A 20022-nucleotide genomic window follows, 5' to 3' on the forward strand; every position below is an offset into this window, starting at 1 on the left:
GGAGTAGCTCAGTGGTGAAGCTGGTGAAGCTGGTAGAGCTGGTTCTCCAAATGCCCGAAGTCTGGGTTCCTTCCCCAGCACCAGCGATCATTAAAAACATTGACATTTCCACAGCCGATTTGCTGAGCTAGACACCCAAGGCGGCGCCTCCGCGGCTTCGTTGCGGTGTCCCTTAGATGTCAGGCTTTCCAACCCCTCTGTGGGGACGCGGAGGCCAAGCTTGGGCGGGCAGGACCCAGGCACCCAGACCAGGGGCTGCAGGACCAGGGGAGGGGGAACCACATTCTCCCTTCAGCCAGCGATGACAGAAGGTAAAGCCAAGTGGCCCAGCATCAAGTTAGCACGGGAGACGGGAGAGGGGGAAGGCAGGGAGGGAAGGGCGGAGGAAGAAGGGAAGGAAGAATGTGACTCTTATTTTGTTTAATATTTAGTTTTTTAGTTGTAGTTGGACACACAATCTTTATTTATTTTTACATGGGGCTGAGGATCGAGCCCAGGGCCTCCTGCGTGCTAGCAAGCGCTGTACCTCTGAGCCAAGACCCCAGCCCCCAGGAAGAATATTATTTTTTTAAAAAAAGAAAGAAAAGAAATCCGTGTGTCCCTGGTGCTGCACGTCTGTAATCCCAGCGCCTCGGGAGGCTGGTGTGTGAGGACCGGGGGTTGAAAGCCGGCCTCCTCAACTTAGTGAGGCCCTAAGCAACTTAACCAGAGCCTGTCTCCAAATAAAAATAAAAAGGTCGGGGAATGTGGCTCAGTGAGCGCCCCTGGGTTCCATTCCAGGGAGGAGAGGGGAGGGGAGGGGAGGGGAGGGGAAGGGGGTAGGGGACTGGGAGGGGAAGGGGGTAGGGGACTGGGAGGGGAAGGGGGAGGGGGACCGGGAGGGGAGGCAGTGCACACTAGTCCGGTTCACAAAGCCCCTACTGTGTGCCTGGACTTGGGCACGTGGTTCCTTCCCTTCCACGACCAGCGTGGACAGTGCATCCAGAACTTTTTCCGTTTAGAATGTTTATTAATTTGCAAAAATATGTCTGGGCTGCCAGGTTCTCCCGGTGGCCACGGGAAGTGGGTTCCCGCAGCCTGGGTGGTGAGACGGCCCTGCTCCGTGTCACCGCCTGGGCCCGGGGCCTCAGAGGCAGCTGGGTAAGTCCGGGATCATGGGGCCTGGAAGGAGCCACTGCCTGGCTTCCGGAGGGGGACAGTGGCGCGCCGGGAGGGGTGGGGAGGCAGGCAGCTCCCGCTCCTCTCCGCAGGAAATCCTGCTCCACGGGGGTGGGGGGAGCGCAGCTGGCGCAGGTATGGAGAGCTGGGAGGAGGCCCAGGCAGGGGGAGGCCACAGCCGGGGAAAGTGGACCCCAGAGGCCCAGAGCTGAGAGCCAGCTGCAGAGGGGGTGTCAGTCACGGGTCCTGGGTGGGTCCTTTTCATGCGCCCTGCCCCCATGCAGGACGAGGCCCCGCGGGCAGGATGCGGCAGGAGGAGGCCTCTGGATGGAACGGGCCGACCCGCCCGCTCCCCCCCCTGGCTGGATGGCCCCGTCCACCCCGCCCACCATTTCTTCCTTTGTCTCTGCCTCAGCTGTGAGTCTGGGACTGGTTGGGGTAAAGAAAGGAAAGAAAGCCGCTGCTTACCTGGCTAGCCTCTCTGTGGAGATGCCCTGATAGGCCTCCGCGGCCCGATGCTGTGGCCAGCGCTGGCGCTGGGTCCCTGGCCGGCTCACCTCCCAAGGCCCGGAGGTGAGCCACACTGCCTTCTCATTTGATCATTCAACGACTGTTTGTCGAGTGCCCACTGCGTGCTAGATCCTGTGCAGAGTAAGTTCTGCTGACATTGAATTGTTACATATTATTTAAAGTTTTTTTTCAAAATTTAGCAAGTTAAAAAAAATCGTTTTCCACTGTTTTTGGTGGGATGTACTTAGGACACCTCTCTTGGGTGGATGGTATTTTGCTGAGTTGGGCAGGGACAGGTGAGACACATCCCATCACTTTTATTCCAAGGGCAGATAACAACTCCCTCATCTTTCTTCTTTCTCTTTAAATTGGAGAAACTGTATGTTCCTAGAATCAAGGAAAATTTCAGATAGTGCAAAAGCACTTGGCCCAGCCAGAGGTGACCCGGTATTATATGGGCTCCTCCATTCCCCCTGGGGTCTGGTGAGGGCCAGAGACTAGCCCCAGACCACAGGCAATTAGGATCCTGTGACCCTTCTTTCTCTCTTTGTCTCCTCAGCCACTGGGGCCTGGCTTCCACAAGGTGAAGGACAGCTGCTCGACCTGTGGCTGATTTTGTGAGTGGGAAATGGCTCTTCCTGGTTCCCACTGGGATGCAAGGGCTTGTTTGTTTCTGCAGCACAACCAGCCTAACCTGACTGATACAAGGATGTCCAGAGGATAGTCTGTCTCCCTGAGCCTTCTGGTCCCTCCCAGTGGAAGCTCCATTGACAGATCCTTAGGCCACTTTCCTAAAATCTCCTCTGCTTTTATGTCAGCATGGACACCCTGAGACAGCCCAGATGAGGCATTCTGGTGGAAGTTGCTGGTTTTCCCCCTTCGGCTTTTGGAACCAGGGCTCTATCCCTGTGGATTCGGCAGAGGGGAAAACAGACCCTGAGGAGCCGGAGGCTGGGGTCACAAAGGCTGGCCAAACCTCAGGTCTTGTCCCCCATGGACGGCCAGGCCTATGCCATCCCTGCTGCCTGGGGGTGGGCAGGACCCTCCTGCAGCCAGGCAGGTGCTTATGCTCACTGGCCACAGCCACAGACCCCCAAGCCCCATTCCCGGCCTCCTGCTCTGTGGCTGCCAGAGGCTCCCCAGTGGGCTGTAGAAAGTGGCACTTCTGGGTCCCTCCTTTAGGGAAGGAGCAGGGAGGAAGTTCAGCCAGAAAGCTCAAGCATGTCTTCTCCCTTGAATTCCCTTCCCACCGCCCCATGGGTCAAACCTGGTCCCCCAAATGGCCTCTTTCCCAGCTGTGTTGTCCTTGTCTATAGTGAACATAGGAGATGTATGGCCCTAAGGTGAACTGTCATCTGACGACTTCCTTTTAAGAATTTAAACAGGCCTGGCGCACCCCTGTCATCCCAGTGGCTTGGGAGACTGAGGCAGGAGGATCATGAGTTCCAACTAGCCTCAGAAACGTACCCAGGCCCTAAGCAACTCGGTGAAACCCTGTCTCTAAATAAAACATAAAAAGGGCTGAGGACAGGGCTCAGTGGTCCAGTGCCCCTGAGTTCAATCCCCCCTACCAAAAGAAGAGAGAGAATTTAAAGTGGCTTCCCCCTTGAAGAAAGGTCTGCGTGCTTCATGCAAAAGTAACAGACAAATAAAGAGCAGGGGCAGAAACAGGTAAGGGGAAAACAGACCCCTGCCCAGGCCACCTCCCACACAGGCTGCTGTGGCTCGGGACCCCTCCTTGAAGGTTGCTTCTCTACGTCTGTGAGCACCTGTGGGCGTGTCCCAGGTCCCTCTGGAAGCAGATCACGAGTGGATGAGTGGATGCATTTAGTTCAGCGCTTGCTCCTCCGCCCCCCTCCAGGGCGCTGCTGCTGCTGCTGCTGCTGCAGTCCCGCCTCTGGGTCAGCTGACTCAGTCTTGCAAGCCTCTGCTGTTTTGCTCCAGAGCTCAGCTTCTAACAAGTCAGTACCTGTTCCCGGACCCTTTTCAAGATTGAACTTTGGATGGATTTGGTTTTTCACTTCAGGTATGTTGACCTGGTTTGTCTCTTGAATTTTTTCCCTTTAAAAAAAAATGTGTTTTATCTTAGTGGGGTGGGTTTCTGGGAATCCATTACGCCATCCCCTTTATACCTTTGGTTAAAAAACTAAATATTTTATGATGGTATTCCTTTTCTGCGGTGCCGGGGATTGAACCCAGCACCTCGTGCATACCAGGCAAAATGCTCTGCCACTGAGCCACAGCCCAGCCTGCTGCCAGGCAGACACAGAATCAGTGCAACTTCCAGGGAAATGAAAACCAGCCTAGAAAAGTCCACGCTCTCAGAAGCTCTTCAGAGTTTTCACTGCACCAATACTAGATCATTGATACCACAAATCTATCACATTCTCAGGTGAAAATCCAGCTTGTAAGATACACACAGGCAAACATCGCGTGTGTTTTCTCAAAAACTGTCAAAGCCAGGGAGGTGTTCTGATTTTTCCTGCCTACTTTCAATGTGATCAGTTGCTAAACAAACATCAAATTTGGAATCATTTAAGACTTCTGAAACCAATACTATTGGCACTTTGAGTCTTTTTCCAACGTCAGGGCCATTTTTAAGGTGTGGTTCTTATTTGAAAGCAAAGCAGTTTTTAAACCTAACAGTGAAATGCCCAAGATAACACCATCAGGCTGGGCACAGTGGCACACGCTGATGTGAAGGCAGTCTGGGTTTGAGCTTGCGATCCTCCTGCCTCAGCCTCCCAAGCCACTTGGGATGACAGGTGTGGGATGACAAGTGTGGGCCACAGGCTAATAAAGTTCATGCTAAAAAAAATGTATTTTAAATATGCAGTAATAACAGAACAGTCCCCTCCCTGGGGCATTGTTTGAAATATCACGTCAGTGGGCAGGGGAGGGCACAAAGATGTACACGTATTAAGATTCGGGGAAGGGTCAAGAGTAAAGATGTGACACCAATCAGCCGGTGGTCAGAGTGGCTGGGTGGAGGGTGGATTTCCTAGCTTGCTCCCCCCTTGGATTACCAGTGAGGCCTGCTGCTCCATTTTGGCTCCCTGTGGCTCCTCCCTGTGAAATGTGAGTACACTGGTCCCTTCTGTTAGGATGTGACGTCCTCTCTCCTGTTAGAGAGCAGGGGTGTCTTCCCCACGTCAGTCAGCTCTTTATAAGCCAGAATTACTGCTCCTTTGTGACACAGCTTTTGTTTCCTTCGGCTTTCCCAGGGCCAAGTTCCTATGTGGACGAGGCCCCTTTTCCTGCTATGACGCTTAGGACCTGAAGGTGCATCTCCCATTCACCTGTGCCCCCTGGGTTTCCTAGTGTTTCTTTCTCTTGCAGCTGGACTCTAATTCATCTGGAATGACTTTGAGGAATGGTATCAGAGGTGAGTGGAACTTGACTTTTCCCATGTGGCCGATATTATTTCCATTATCGTTATGGATTGGAATTCCCTCCCCAATCGATTCGGGACGCTCTTTTTTACACCTGAGGTTTCACATCTCCATGTTTTCGCTCTCTGGGCCATTCTGGGGGGAATTCCTTCGATTGTCTCTTCTTGAACCAACGTACTGAGACTTTAGCTCTTCATGTCTGATACAGCAAGTTCTGTTATCACCCCCCCCCCCGCCGCCCCCGCTTTCTTAAGCCTCAGTTATTGTGAACAGTTTATTCAGGCAGACAAAATTCAGAATCCGGACACACTTTTCCCAGATCATATGCAATTCTGCTGGGTACTGATTTGCTCAGTGTCCCCACACAAGTTTGTGGTGTATCTTGAGTTTTCTTCATATAGCTCCTGCCTGAATTGTTAGAAATATATTATTTCTAAGAAATTTATTGTAAGTACTGCAAAGCATGCCCCTCACCAGGCCTGCAGAGACCACTGTGGATTATGATTGGGATAACAGGAAGCAGGGGATTCTGTTTGTTTTGCTACTGTTTGTATATATTGCTACTTTCGAAACCCTATTAAAATTCTGAGAAGGTTTTACAGCAGGGCTTTGGGTTTTCCAGATGGGTCACTTGCAAAACATGACGCCTCTGCCTCCTACACTTGCAGGTGGCCTTCTGCATCACCCAGGTGTGGCACAGGAACTCCCCAGGACAGCGCTGGATAAGGCATTCTTAATTTCAGGGACAAGCTTCTGGTGTTCCAGAGGTAGGTTCTCTTGTCGCAGCTTATCTGAAATATTTTTTGAAACGTTGTTCAGAAAATGCCAGAACTAAAACCAACTCCTGTTCTTTCTTTTTTAAAGAAAAGAGTGGATGCCTCGGCTGCAGGGCGGCCTGGGCAGGGTGGGTGCTCTTGTGGGCAAACCCTTCTGTACAACTTGATTCTTGACTTGCATGACTTACTCTGGTTTTGCTTAAAAGACCAACAGCGAGAGCCAGTGCTCGGGGTTGGGGATTTAGCCCAGTGGCAGAGCGCTTGCCTAGCATGCGTAAGGCCCTGGGTTCGGTCCTCAGCCCTGTAAAAAACAATTACTAAAAAAGTATAAAAAAATACAAAAAAGGATTAAAAAGACCAAAAAAAAACAAGGTAACAGCGCACACACAACCTTTTCTTCCCCATCTCCAGATCACTCTTGCATTTTGGGAGGGGCAACGTTATGACATCCTTTTTTGGGCACTGCAGCACCCATCACCCCTGGTGGGGGCTCTAGCCAGTTTTGCTTAAAACACCAACAGCAAGAGACAGTGCTCGGGGTTGGGGATTTAGCTCAGTGGTTTTTGCTTAAAACACCAACAGCAAGAGAGAGTGCTAGGTTTTGCTTAAAACACCAACAGCGAGAGCCAGTGCTCGGGGTTGGGGATTTAGCCCAGTGGCAGAGCGCTTGCCTAGCATGCATAAGGCCCTGGGTTCGGTCCTCAGCCCTGTAAAAAACAATTACTAAAAAAGTATAAAAAAATACAAAAAAGGATTAAAAAGACCAAAAAAAAACAAGGTAACAGCGCACACACAACCTTTTCTTCCCCATCTCCAGATCACTCTTGCATTTTGAGAGGGGCAACATTTATGACATCCTTTTTTTGGCATCCCAGCACCCATCACCTCTGGTGGGGGCTCTAGCTGGTTTTGCTTAAAACACCAACAGCGAGAGACAGTGCTGGGTTTTGCTTAAAACACCAACAGCAAGAGAGAGTGCTAGGTTTTGCTTAAAACACCAACAGCCAGAGCCAGTGCTCGGGGTTGGGGATTTAGCCCAGTGGCAGAGCGCTTAAGGCCCTGGGTTCGGTCCTCAGCTCTGTAAAAAACAATTACTAAAAAAGTATAAAAAAATACAAAAAAGGATTAAAAAGACCAAAAAAAAACAAGGTAACAGCGCACACACAACCTTTTCTTCCCCATCTCCAGATCACTCTTGCATTTTGGGAGGGGCAACGTTATGACATCCTTTTTTGGGCACTGCAGCACCCATCACCCCTGGTGGGGGCTCTAGCCAGTTTTGCTTAAAACACCAACAGCAAGAGACAGTGCTGGGGTTGGGGATTTAGCTCAGTGGTTTTTGCTTAAAACACCAACAGCAAGAGAGAGTGCTAGGTTTTGCTTAAAACACCAACAGCCAGAGCCAGTGCTCGGGGTTGGGGATTTAGCCCAGTGGCAGAGCGCTTGCCTAGCATGCATAAGGCCCTGGGTTCGGTCCTCAGCCCTGTAAAAAACAATTACTAAAAAAGTATAAAAAAATACAAAAAAGGATTAAAAGACCAAAAAAAAAACAAGGTAACAGCGCACACACAACCTTTTCTTCCCCATCTCCAGATCACTCTTGCATTTTGGGAGGGGCAACGTTTATGACATCCTTTTTTTGGCATCCCAGCACCCATCACCCCTGGTGGGGGCTCTAGCTGGTTTTGCTTAAAACACCAACAGCAAGAGACAGTGCTGGGTTTTGCTTAAAACACCAACAGCAAGAGAGAGTGCTCGGTTTTGCTTAAAACACCAACAGCCAGAGTCAGTGCTCGGGGTTGGGGATTTAGCCCAGTGGCAGAGCGCTTGCCTAGCATGCATAAGGCCCTGGGTTAGGTCCTCAGCCCTGTAAAAAACAATTACTAAAAAAGTGTAAAAAAATACAAAAAAGGATTAAAAGACCAAAAAAAAAAACAAGGTAACAGCGCACACACAACCTTTTCTTCCCCATCTCCAGATCACTCTTGCATTTTGGGAGGGGCAACGTTTATGACATCCTTTTTTTGGCATCCCAGCACCCATCACCTCTGGTGGGGGCTCTAGCTGGTTTTGCTTAAAACACCAACAGCGAGAGACAGTGCTGGGTTTTGCTTAAAACACCAACAGCAAGAGAGAGTGCTCGGTTTTGCTTAAAACACCAACAGCAAGAGCGAGTGCTCGGGGTTGGGGATTTAGCCCAGTGGCAGAGTGCTTGCCTAGCATGCGTAAGGCCCTGGGTTCGGTCCTCAGCCCTGTAAAAAACAATTACTAAAAAAGTATAAAAAAATACAAAAAAGGATTAAAAAGACCAAAAAAAAACAAGGTAACAGCGCACACACAACCTTTTCTTCCCCATCTCCAGATCACTCTTGCATTTTGGGAGGGGCAACGTTTATGACCTCCTTTTTTTGGCATCCCAGCACCCATCACCTCTGGTGGGGGCTCTAGCTGGTTTTGCTTAAAACACCAACAGCGAGAGACAGTGCTGGGTTTTGCTTAAAACACCAACAGCCAGAGCCAGTGCTCGGGGTTGGGGATTTAGCCCAGTGGCAGAGCGCTTGCCTAGCATGCATAAGGCCCTGGGTTCGGTCCTCAGCCCTGTAAAAAACAATTACTAAAAAAGTATAAAAAAATACAAAAAAGGATTAAAAAGACCAAAAAAAAACAAGGTAACAGCGCACACACAACCTTTTCTTCCCCATCTCCAGATCACTCTTGCATTTTGGGAGGGGCAACTTTTATGACATCCTTTTTTTGGCATCCCAGCACCCATCACCCCTGGTGGGGGCTCTAGCTGGTTTTGCTTAAAACACCAACAGCGAGAGACAGTGCTGGGTTTTGCTTAAAACACCAACAGCAAGAGAGAGTGCTCGGTTTTGCTTAAAACACCAACAGCAAGAGCCAGTGCTCGGGGTTGGGGATTTAGCCCAGTGGCAGAGCGCTTGCCTAGCATGCGTAAGGCCCTGGGTTCGGTCCTCAGCCCTGTAAAAAACAATTACTAAAAAAGTATAAAAAAATACAAAAAAGGATTAAAAAGACCAAAAAAAAACAAGGTAACAGCGCACACACAACCTTTTCTTCCCCATCTCCAGATCACTCTTGCATTTTGGGAGGGGCAACGTTATGACCTCCTTTTTTTGGCATCCCAGCACCCATCACCTCTGGTGGGGGCTCTAGCTGGTTTTGCTTAAAACACCAACAGCGAGAGACAGTGCTGGGTTTTGCTTAAAACACCAACAGCCAGAGCCAGTGCTCGGGGTTGGGGATTTAGCCCAGTGGCAGAGCGCTTGCCTAGCATGCGTAAGGCCCTGGGTTCGGTCCTCAGCCCTGTAAAAAACAATTACTAAAAAAGTATAAAAAAATACAAAAAAGGATTAAAAAGACCAAAAAAAAACAAGGTAACAGCGCACACACAACCTTTTCTTCCCCATCTCCAGATCACTCTTGCATTTTGGGAGGGGCAACTTTTATGACATCCTTTTTTTGGCATCCCAGCACCCATCACCCCTGGTGGGGGCTCTAGCTGGTTTTGCTTAAAACACCAACAGCGAGAGACAGTGCTGGGTTTTGCTTAAAACACCAACAGCAAGAGAGAGTGCTCGGTTTTGCTTAAAACACCAACAGCAAGAGCCAGTGCTCGGGGTTGGGGATTTAGCCCAGTGGCAGAGCGCTTGCCTAGCATGCGTAAGGCCCTGGGTTCGGTCCTCAGCCCTGTAAAAAACAATTACTAAAAAAGTATAAAAAAATACAAAAAAGGATTAAAAAGACCAAAAAAAAAACAAGGTAACAGCGCACACACAACCTTTTCTTCCCCATCTCCAGATCACTCTTGCATTTTGGGAGGGGCAACGTTTATGACATCCTTTTTTTGGCATCCCAGCACCCATCACCCCTGGTGGGGGCTCTAGCTGGTTTTGCTTAAAACACCAACAGCCAGAGACAGTGCTGGGTTTTGCTTAAAACACCAACAGCAAGAGAGAGTGCTCGGTTTTGCTTAAAACACCAACAGCAAGAGCCAGTGCTCGGGGTTGGGGATTTAGCCCAGTGGCAGAGCGCTTGCCTAGCATGCGTAAGGCCCTGGGTTCGGTCCTCAGCCCTGTAAAAAACAATTACTAAAAAAGTATAAAAAAATACAAAAAAGGATTAAAAAGACCAAAAAAAAACAAGGTAACAGCGCACACACAACCTTTTCTTCCCCATCTCCAGATCACTCTTGCATTTTGGGAGGGGCAACGTTATGACATCCTTTTTTTGGTATCCCAGCACCCATCACCCCTGGTGGGGGCTCTAGCTGGTTTTGCTTAAAACACCAACAGCGAGAGACAGTGCTGGGTTTTGCTTAAAACACCAACAGCAAGAGAGAGTGCTCGGTTTTGCTTAAAACACCAACAGCGAGAGCCAGTGCTCGGGGTTGGGGATTTAGCCCAGTGGCAGAGCGCTTGCCTAGCATGCGTAAGGCCCTGGGTTCGGTCCTCAGCCCTGTAAAAAACAATTACTAAAAAAGTATAAAAAAATACAAAAAAGGATTAAAAAGACCAAAAAAAAACAAGGTAACAGCGCACACACAACCTTTTCTTCCCCATCTCCAGATCACTCTTGCATTTTGGGAGGGGCAACGTTTATGACCTCCTTTTTTTGGCATCCCAGCACCCATCACCTCTGGTGGGGGCTCTAGCTGGTTTTGCTTAAAACACCAACAGCGAGAGACAGTGCTGGGTTTTGCTTAAAACACCAACAGCAAGAGAGAGTGCTAGGTTTTGCTTAAAACACCAACAGCCAGAGCCAGTGCTCGGGGTTGGGGATTTAGCCCAGTGGCAGAGCGCTTGCCTAGCATGCGTAAGGCCCTGGGTTCGGTCCTCAGCCCTGTAAAAAACAATTACTAAAAAAGTATAAAAAAATACAAAAAAGGATTAAAAAGACCAAAAAAAAAACAAGGTAACAGCGCACACACAACCTTTTCTTCCCCATCTCCAGGTCACTCTTGCATTTTGGGAGGGGCAACGTTATGACATCCTTTTTTTGGCATCCCAGCACCCATCACCCCTGGTGGGGGCTCTAGCTGGTTTTGCTTAAAACACCAACAGCGAGAGACAGTGCTGGGTTTTGCTTAAAACACCAACAGCAAGAGAGAGTGCTCGGTTTTGCTTAAAACACCAACAGCAAGAGCCAGTGCTCGGGGTTGGGGATTTAGCCCAGTGGCAGAGCGCTTGCCTAGCATGCGTAAGGCCCTGGGTTCGGTCCTCAGCCCTGTAAAAAACAATTACTAAAAAAGTATAAAAAAATACAAAAAAGGATTAAAAAGACCAAAAAAAAACAAGGTAACAGCGCACACACAACCTTTTCTTCCCCATCTCCAGATCACTCTTGCATTTTGGGAGGGGCAACGTTTATGACATCCTTTTTTTGGCATCCCAGCACCCATCACCCCTGGTGGGGGCTCTAGCTGGTTTTGCTTAAAACACCAACAGCCAGAGACAGTGCTGGGTTTTGCTTAAAACACCAACAGCAAGAGAGAGTGCTCGGTTTTGCTTAAAACACCAACAGCAAGAGCCAGTGCTCGGGGTTGGGGATTTAGCCCAGTGGCAGAGCGCTTGCCTAGCATGCGTAAGGCCCTGGGTTCGGTCCTCAGCCCTGTAAAAAACAATTACTAAAAAAGTATAAAAAAATACAAAAAAGGATTAAAAAGACCAAAAAAAAACAAGGTAACAGCGCACACACAACCTTTTCTTCCCCATCTCCAGGTCACTCTTGCATTTTGGGAGGGGCAACGTTATGACATCCTTTTTTTGGCATCCCAGCACCCATCCCCCTGGCCGGGGCTCTAGCCGGTGGCACCTGCCAGCCTCGCCCGCGACCCGAGCCTCCGGGCCGGGCAGCCTGGGGAGTCGGTTCTGTGACAACTCCTCGGATGTCTCTCCGAGCCACACTGGCCAACACGGTCCCATCTACTCATTTTTTTTTTAAAACAATGCAGACGTGTCCGGTTTCCCCCACGTGCGGCCATATGGACGCTTCCGGCGGGAACGGACTGGCCCACTGCGGAACAACGGGGGGGGGGGTCGAGGGGGAAGCGTGCGTCCTGAACCCTTTTGGGCCTTCTCGCGTGCCGTCCCTACCCAGCCTGCTCCGCGCGGCCGTCCCCGGAAGTGGGCTCGGCGTCCTCGGAAGTGGTGTGTTGCTGCCAGAGCCTCGCGGCGCCGTGAGCCAGGAGCGCCAGTGGCGATGGCCGGGAGGCAGGACATGTTCGACGCCATCGTGATGGCGGATGAGAGGTGAGGGGCACGGCCGGGACCGCGGACGGTGGCTGCCCGCGCCCGAGTGGGCAGCGGTGTCGCGCGAGGGGACCCGGCCGAGCGCCTCTCCGGCCGCCGGCTCCCGGAAGGAGCTGCTGAGCGGCTCCCGAGCGCCGGTCCCGGCGGCGCTGCAGCCCGGTCCGCGTCCCCGAGACGTGGATGCCGGGGTCGGGAAACCGTGGAGCCGGCGGCGAGGGCGGCGGGAGGCTCCGGCCTTGCTGGAGGCCGTCCCTCTCGGGCGGTCCTCACCCGCGTCCGCCCTGACCGAGGGGTAGCTTCGCGGGAGAGGGCTGCGGCCGCGGCGGGAACCGGCGTTGGCCTGGGCTTCGGGCCTCTGCTGCTCGAGCCTGCTCGGCCTGGGCGGGCTGTGGGTGGCACCGAGAGGTAGGGTCTCCCGAAGCACCTCCCTGGGTTTATCGCTTCCTCGGCTCCTCCATCAGATTCCACGGGGAAGGCTATCAGGAAGGCTACGAAGACGGCAGCAGTTTGGGTCGGATTGAAGGAAGACAGCATGGCGCTCTGCGTGGAGCCAAAATTGGGTCTGAGGTCAGTGGGAGCCTCCGCTCACATGGACGCTTTTCCAGTTTGTAATGTACTCAGATGCTCCGTGTGTTGAGTGGGACACCAAGCTCTGAAGGCCCAAGCCTTGTGTGGGCCTTTCCAGGCCGCCCAGGTCCCTGCCGGAAGTGTTCTTGGGACCCATGGCCGGAGCACCATTAAGTTATGTGGCTGGAGGATGAGAAGCCGTTGGTTGCCTCCACTTGCATTGGAGGCAGGACGCTGTCTTCAGCCACCTGGGTCCTCTCCCAGAGACCCAGCGCCTGTGTTTGTATTGAGATGCTACAGAACCACGTTCTTACCTATAAGAGGTTGGCCCTCTTACAGGTAACTGGCCCTGAGTGCAGAGTCTGAGGCAAGGCAGTGAGGACAGCATTCCCTGTGTACCTCTTGCTGAGGTCAGGATGTCCCTCAGCAGCAGTGGGGTCTCCTGAGGCTATGCCCAGATGTCATCCCCGGCTTCATTCTCATCTGAAGGCTTGGCTAGGGCTGGAGGATCCACCCTGAAGGTGGCACACTCACATGACAGTGGGCATGGACCTCTCCACAAAACTCCTCAGGTCCTCCTAGCACTGAAGGGCAAGTGGTCCAAGAAAGCAACACAGGAGTCCCCGTCTCTCTATCCTCAGAATCACACCTTCTCTTTGCCTCCATGTTCTGTGATTGTACAGGCCTCCCTGTGGTCAGGGGAACTGCTCAGGGTGTGAACGCAGGGGAGGAATGAGGGCTGGCTGCCCCACTGATTAGCTGCCTAGTTGCCACTGCCCGTGCTCCGTGGGTCCTTCCAAAACACTAGCAGAAGCACAGCTGTCTCCACCCCTCCTTGTGTCTAGGAATTTGGTAATTAGGTTCAGTGTAGCCAGCTCTTATTAATTTTACTCTCCAACGTCTTTAAAATACAGATTGGGTGCTATCAAGGCTTTGCTTTTGCGTGGAAGCATCTCCTACACAGTGATGCCAGCGAGAGAGACAGGTGAGCTCTGAGCGTCCTTTCCTTTTTTCCAGGAGGGGTGCTGAGTTCACTAACAGTGACCTTGGGCATTAGTTTTCCATTTTCTCATCTGTTAAGTGGAGAAAATAATAATGTCAAACTTAAATGCTGTTAGATTTAAAGGAAATAATAAAGACAAAATGTTGGGCACATCGTAGTCATTTGATGAACACTGGTAGTTTTCAATTCCCTAAAAAGTTCCTTTCCCAGCCATTTCCCTGGAATCACCAGTGCACCAAGTGCTTGTGGACACCAAGACGGTAAAGTGATGTTAAAATTTGTACTTCTCACTCCTGAGCTTTTGATGAACAGATAGATCACTGTCGTCTCAGTGTGACTAGGGCTCAGAAGTGCCCACTCCATGGTCCCCAGTTTAGTACGACCTACCCAGGTGCGTTTGGCTGTGGTAAACTCATTTCTGACACCAGGAGGTGCTGCTGTTATTATCTGAAGGGGTTCAGCCTCGCTGCGTCTGCCTGCCCGAGCCCCTTGTGAGCCTGTCTTGCCTGTCCTCCCTCAGGTCGGAAACAGCCCTCCAGTGAAAAGAAAGGCACGAGGCTCTCAGGAGTGAGAGAAAGCAGACTTAAGCTTGAACTCTGCATCGTCTGACACCTGGTGTCCTGGCCCTTGTAGGTGGCATCCCTGTTCATACAGCTTGTCCTTTTATTTGAAATATCTTGAGTTTTTAGAGCCCAGGCCATACCCATATTCAGAAGTCACAACAAAGGTGCTGTGCCTGAGTGGTTCTGGGGTTGCCTGCGTCTGACTTGTCCCAGTCCCTTGCCTGCTCCGCGTATCTGAGCAGGTGGTACTTGTGCAGAGGCTGCTTCTCCCAGCTACAGGGCAGCTGTGGCAGCCTGTGTTGCCACCAGGTGGCGTCCAGAGCTGTGCTTTCCACTCAGGGGCCAGAGGATGAGGAGAGGGAGGGCGCCAACTTGAGCTCCTAGGCCAGCTCACTCTCCCCACTTCTAAAGTCTGGCTTTCCTAACTCCTCAGAGCAGCCCACCCAGTCTGTCCAAAAGAAGACAACCTGCTGCCGCTGATGCCAGGCTGGTGGGAACCCTGCCAGCCCCCACACGTGCAGCCTGGGGTCGCTGGACCCAGAGCTTTGTCTTCACAGATGTTGGGTTTATAAGTCAGTGCAAAGGGCTGGGCATGCAGCTCAGTATGTAGAGCGTTTGCCCAACCTGCACAAGGCCCTGGGTTCCCTCCCCAGCACCACACACACACACACACACACAAAGAAGTCAGTACAAATATTTTCTTCTCTTTCTGGTGCTGGGGATGGAACCCAGGGCCTTGTGCACACCAAGCAAGTGCTCTGCCACTGAGCTACGCCTGCAGCCCAGTATGTTTTTTAAAGTGAGAAAGGGCTGCTAGGTGACATTCTACTGCAAGGATGTGAAAGGGCAAAGGACTGCTGTCTGCGTGGCCCACGTGAAGGAGCGGTAGCGCAGTGCCTGGGAGGCGTGGAGAGGTGGCCCTCAGTCCCGGCATTGGCGCTTGGTCACTCCAAGATGCTGCTATTCCCTTCTTAGTAGCTGGCGACCCCTGCCACAGCGGTGCTGGCAGGACTGCCCACACCTGTAAATGTGTGCCTACCTGAGCTGCCCACCAGGTGTGTCTGCAGGTGCTCCCTGAGCAGGGAAGAGATCAACCACCTGCAGAGGGGACATGGATGGGATTCTCCCACCCAGAATGCCCCCAACCTCACCTTAACACCTTCCTCCAGTCTCTGGGAAGCCGGGGCTTGACTGCCTTGCATTGGACTTTCATGGTTTGGCATTTTCCAGGCGAGGTGGTCCTTAGGTGCTGGCTTGCCCTCGGTGAGTGTGCTCACCTGCACCTCTGTGAAGACCAGCTCTCGGCCAGCGCGTGGGACCTGGCTGCTCTGAATCGCCATTGCGTGTGTATCCGGCATGCTTCTGTCCTCTGGGACAGATGGCCCCGAGCAGGGTCATCCTAAGAGTCGCTGTCCCTTGGAAAGCCCTGGGCCCCACCTGGATGTGCATTGAGTGATCTTTAAACTGCCCCAGGGGAGCCGTGGTCCCAGGGTCACTGGAATCGAGGACACTCATACGACTGTGCACGTCCTCTGTCCTGCAGGTCACACAAATGAGCTAACACTTGTAACCCATGAGCTGTTGTCACTCCCCGTTTTGCAGATAGGACAGCAAGGTTGAAAGATGGGGGTGTGTAAGTGTCTTGGATCAGGGCCTCTCTTTTCTGTCGCCTCCTGTCTCCTTCCCTGGAGAGGCGGCTGGGCGCAGGTGGCCTGCCCAGCTCTGGCAGGGACGCAGGCACATTGACAGTTGGGACCCTGCTGTCAAGGTGCTGGGCGTGAGTGACAGCCATGTTGGTAGGTAAACCAGCGTGATTTGATGTAATGAGGAAATCCATTTTCTGCCCTGAGCCTGAGCCTTCTCAGCAGGCTTGCTTCTTCAGGTGACCGTGTGGCCACTGCACATGTTGGCCTTTTGTGTCCCAAGGATCTGAAGGTCTGCTTCTGTGCTTTCAGCAGGAAGATGAAGGTCTTGGAGTCACTGATGGGAATGATTGAGAAGTTCCCCTACGATGACCCTGCTTACGACAAGCTCCACGAAGACCTGGACAGGATCCGGGGGAAGTTCAGGCAGGTCTGTTCCCTGTGTGCCTGTCCTCGGTGAGCTGGCACAGGCCCTGGGATTCACTCGGTGGTCTTGGGTCTCGTGCACCCCCATGTGTGCTGTGTGAGTCATTGGAGAGGAGCATTGTCTCTGTGTCCCCATTCTAGACAGCTGAGGACAGTCTGGGGCCGGTGTAAGGACACACCTCAGGGTTTCTGGTGGGGACGAGAACAGCTATAGCCAAGGGAGGGCTTTGCTCTCGCTAGTGAGCAGAAATGCACGAGATTTTAAAACGCTGCCTTTCTTTTGTGTGTTCAGCTGTGTTCATTACTGAATGTTCAGCCTGACTTCAAGATGAGTGCAGAAGGTTCTGGACTTTCATTTTGAAGATGACAGACGGGAGCAGATAAAACTTCAAGGGACAGATGTCTGCATGTTAAGAATGTGATTAAAGACGAAACTGATGGGGTATTGGTTGTTCTGGAAGTAAGGGTCCCAGTTTGGCCTCCTGCCCCCTGAGGTTTTGTGCCTGGGTCACTGGTGCCCTGTCCCTGTGCTGTGTGAGCGAGACTGCCCACCGCTGCTCTGGTGTGGGATGCTCCACTGGCCTCCAGCAGGGCAGGCCTGGCTGGTCCTGGACTGTCCCTGAGAAGGAGGGCTGTGGTGACTTGAGGCAGGTAATGGGAAGTGGGTGTTTCCCCTGAGAGCTCCATGCGGCAGCCCAGCAGGTAGGTGGAGGTGGCGGTACTCCCCTTTACCCAGGAGGAGACTGAGCCACAGCAGCAGAGCAGGACTTGCACCCACCAGTCACGCAGCCCGAGGTGCTGCCTCCTGGCACTGTGTGGGTGGCTCCTGAGCACCTGAGAACCCTGCCCTCCATTGCCACTGTGCCGGGCCCCACGGGCTCCAGTGCTCCACCAGGTTCGGTTTGCCTGGACACTTTGCTGGGAAGAGCGGCTGGCCGATCTTGAGGGGCCCAGGTGTGCCCTTCCCGCTGTCCCCAAGAGGGGGATGAACTGCACAGCATTGAGAAATGGTTAAGCGGAAGTGTTCTGGATCAGACTTGCCACTGAGCTGCTCTCTACAGAGCGCTGTGCTCACCACGGTCCCCCGCCAGCGCTGGGCGTGGGTTGCTGGAATGGGTTCCTGCACCTGGGTGGGTGGGCACGTGGTGGCATGTGTTGACACATCCCCACTTGGTTGTCCCGAGCTCACCACAGACTGCCTGTCCCACTGGTGTTCTAGAGCGTCTGGCAGCAGCGAGGTGAGGGGACATGGTGAGATTTCATATCTGAGGGTGCTGCTGCCCTCTTGCTAGGGACAGACAGCAGGTCACATGGGAGCACCAGGTGCAGGCCCTGTCCTGCAGACTGCCCACAGCCATCCAGGCCTCTAGAAGTCCTGCGGCGCTCCGCCTCCTGTGTCTCCCCGATCTCTGAGGACCAGCGGCGCTTTCCCTCGGGCACAGGGTCTGAGGGCCTCTGGCTGCTGCTTCACGGTGGGTTTCTCTGTTTTCTAACTTACCTGTTTAATAATGTATTATTTTTCTTATTGGAAAAATAAACACTTTAAAGCAAAATTCTCTCTGGGACTGTTTGTAACCACTCCAGCCACAGTGATCCCCCTCTGGAGGGTCAGGGTCTGCCTACAGAGGAGGCCTGTACCCCCAGCCCCTGGGGGCCACCTCATCCATCCTGCTGCCCTGTCTGTCTGCCTGCCCACAGCCAGTGCAGTACCCCTGGCATGCCCTCCCTCCCTCCTCAGCCCCTTGCCCCCCCAAACCCCTGCTGCTGTCCCAGCAGCAGCCACCACTTCTGGAGCTGCACCTGCTCACTGGTCATCTTCAAGATTCCTGGACACCGACCTTGACCTGTGCCCTCCTGGCCCTTCCTGGAGTACTGGGCCCAGTGTTGGGGATGCCTGGGTCTCCCAGCCAGACCTAGATTGCTGTGCAGATGGGGCCTCCGTAACAGCCGGGGGCCTCCAGGGCTGGGCCAGCAGGGGCTGCATCTCGTCTCCTGGCTGTGGAGGTTGGCATCTGTGGGAAGGGTCACCTCACTCCGGAGAAGGAAGCGCTGTCTCTGGGATGTGAGCCCCGGGCCAGCACAGGCAGTGCAGCCAACTGCAGGTGACGAGGCCCTGGAAGGAGCCTGGGCCTTGGTGCCCAGAGGACTGTTGCAGGAACTGGCCTCTCGCTCAGAGCCACCCCTGTCCACTGGCCGAGGCTGTGGTGTTTCCGTTGCTTGCAGACAAGCATCCTGCCTGCTGCCTCCCATCCTGTCCAGCACCATCCTGTCAGGCTGGTCTCTGGGTGGTGATCCTCGTCCGTGAGGCCTTGGCTTGGACTTCATCCCTTCTGGTGGGTCTCCTAGGGCGTGGCCGCCCCTCCTTCCTGTTAGAGCTTCAGTGCGCTTTGTACCACTGCATACGTTTCTGTACCAGTCTCCTGGCTGCCATGACAGAGGCACAGGCCCGTGGCTTGCCTCCTGGAGGCTGGAGGGGCCATGAGGGTGCCGCAGGGCTGGTCTTCTGGCAGCCTCTTCTAGTCTGCGGACAGTCTTCTCCCTGTCCTCACATTGGCGTCCTGGGTCTGCATCCTGATGTGGCTTTTGTTGGTTTTGCTCCACCACAGAGCCTCCTTCCCTGCCCTTTTAAAATAACGTTTGGGATGGCCTCACTGAGTTGCTGAAGCTAGCCTTGAACTTGCGATCCTCTTACTCCAGCCTCTGAGTCTGGGGTTACTGGTGTGCCTCCCTGCGCCCAGCCTGATTTCAGGATCCTCAGGTGTATTAGGCCCTGCCTTGAGACTTCATTTTAACTTTATTGCCTTCTTAGAGACCCTCTCTCCAAATACTGTCACACAGGAGGCAGGGGATCAGGGCCTTAGTGCACCGATTCCATGGGGGCTTGGTCCAGGCTATCGCAGGAGCCCCTCTGGCTGCAGCGACAGTTAACTTGGAACTGAGGGCAAGTAAAGCCACCTCTCCAAAGTGGATGTCTCATGACTGGGTGCTGCAGGAGCCAGCGGCTGGGCATAGGCAAGGTCAGCCCCCACGGGAGCCGAGTCACGGCAGTGGCTAACTCGCAGCCACTCAGCTGTGCTGAACAAGGCCACCTCTCACTTTCTCTTGATTTTGCATTCTCTCCTTAACACCGTGGGGAGTGGAGGAGGAGGAGGTGGCAGAGGGGCTGAGAAGCCTTGTTGGCCCTGGGTGCTGGCGGCCGGCCCCTGGCCTCAAGTCGCTGAGCTGGCTGCTTCCCTCCGCCTTGCTGGTCACAGTCTGCCCATGGCGGTGGTCAGCGGCTGGCCGCAGGCTGCAGGGGAAGCACACAGGGCCTGAGCAATCTGCTGGTCACTCGTCCTGAGGCCATTTTCCTGGCAAGGCCTCTCCAGTCCACAGCCCGTCATGCAGCCAGTCTTACATCTCGAAGTCTGAGGAAGGGACAGGCGCGGGACCTGTGCTGGCTGCCAGGAGGAGGACAAGCAGTGACCAATGAGCCCTCCGCTGCCCCAGGCCCTGTGGGCAGCTCTCCCAGGGGTGTGTGTGGCCCCTGGGAGTCCCGAGGCCGGGGTGGCCTTCTGCTATGCCTGGGGACGAGGCCGGGAGGCCCCTGAGGAGCCTCCCATTAACCTTCCAGTTGCAGAACCTCTTCTCTGCTGCACTGCCCTGGGGACACCCGGGCGACCTGGATAACAGAACTGAGGTTGCTTTGAGCTCATCCCGATGGACTGACCGC

General features: G+C 53.3%; 1 protein-coding gene across 2 annotated transcripts; it reads left to right on the forward strand.

Moving 5' to 3' along the window:
* The first annotated feature begins 1609 nt into the window (after nucleotides 1-1609).
* Nucleotides 1610-17824, forward strand: Lto1 (LTO1 maturation factor of ABCE1). 2 transcript variants are annotated; one of them, XM_077797376.1, is made up of 10 exons: nucleotides 1610-1809; nucleotides 2228-2285; nucleotides 3613-3694; nucleotides 5008-5053; nucleotides 5729-5827; nucleotides 11957-12108; nucleotides 12570-12675; nucleotides 13590-13660; nucleotides 16200-16314; nucleotides 16603-17824. In XM_077797376.1, the coding sequence occupies exons 6-10, from the start codon at nucleotides 12059-12061 to the stop codon at nucleotides 16669-16671; spliced, it is 411 nt and encodes a 136-aa protein (XP_077653502.1). In that variant the 5' UTR covers nucleotides 1610-1809; nucleotides 2228-2285; nucleotides 3613-3694; nucleotides 5008-5053; nucleotides 5729-5827; nucleotides 11957-12058; the 3' UTR covers nucleotides 16672-17824. The 2 variants fall into 2 exon arrangements, with proteins under 2 accessions (XP_077653502.1, XP_077653501.1); XM_077797375.1 differs by having other exon boundaries at nucleotides 1623-1809; nucleotides 16197-16314.
* The last annotated feature ends 2198 nt before the right edge of the window (nucleotides 17825-20022 follow it).

The sequence above is a fragment of the Urocitellus parryii genome, chromosome 4, assembly GCF_045843805.1.
Source record: "Urocitellus parryii isolate mUroPar1 chromosome 4, mUroPar1.hap1, whole genome shotgun sequence".
Taxonomy (NCBI): Eukaryota; Metazoa; Chordata; class Mammalia; order Rodentia; family Sciuridae; genus Urocitellus; species Urocitellus parryii.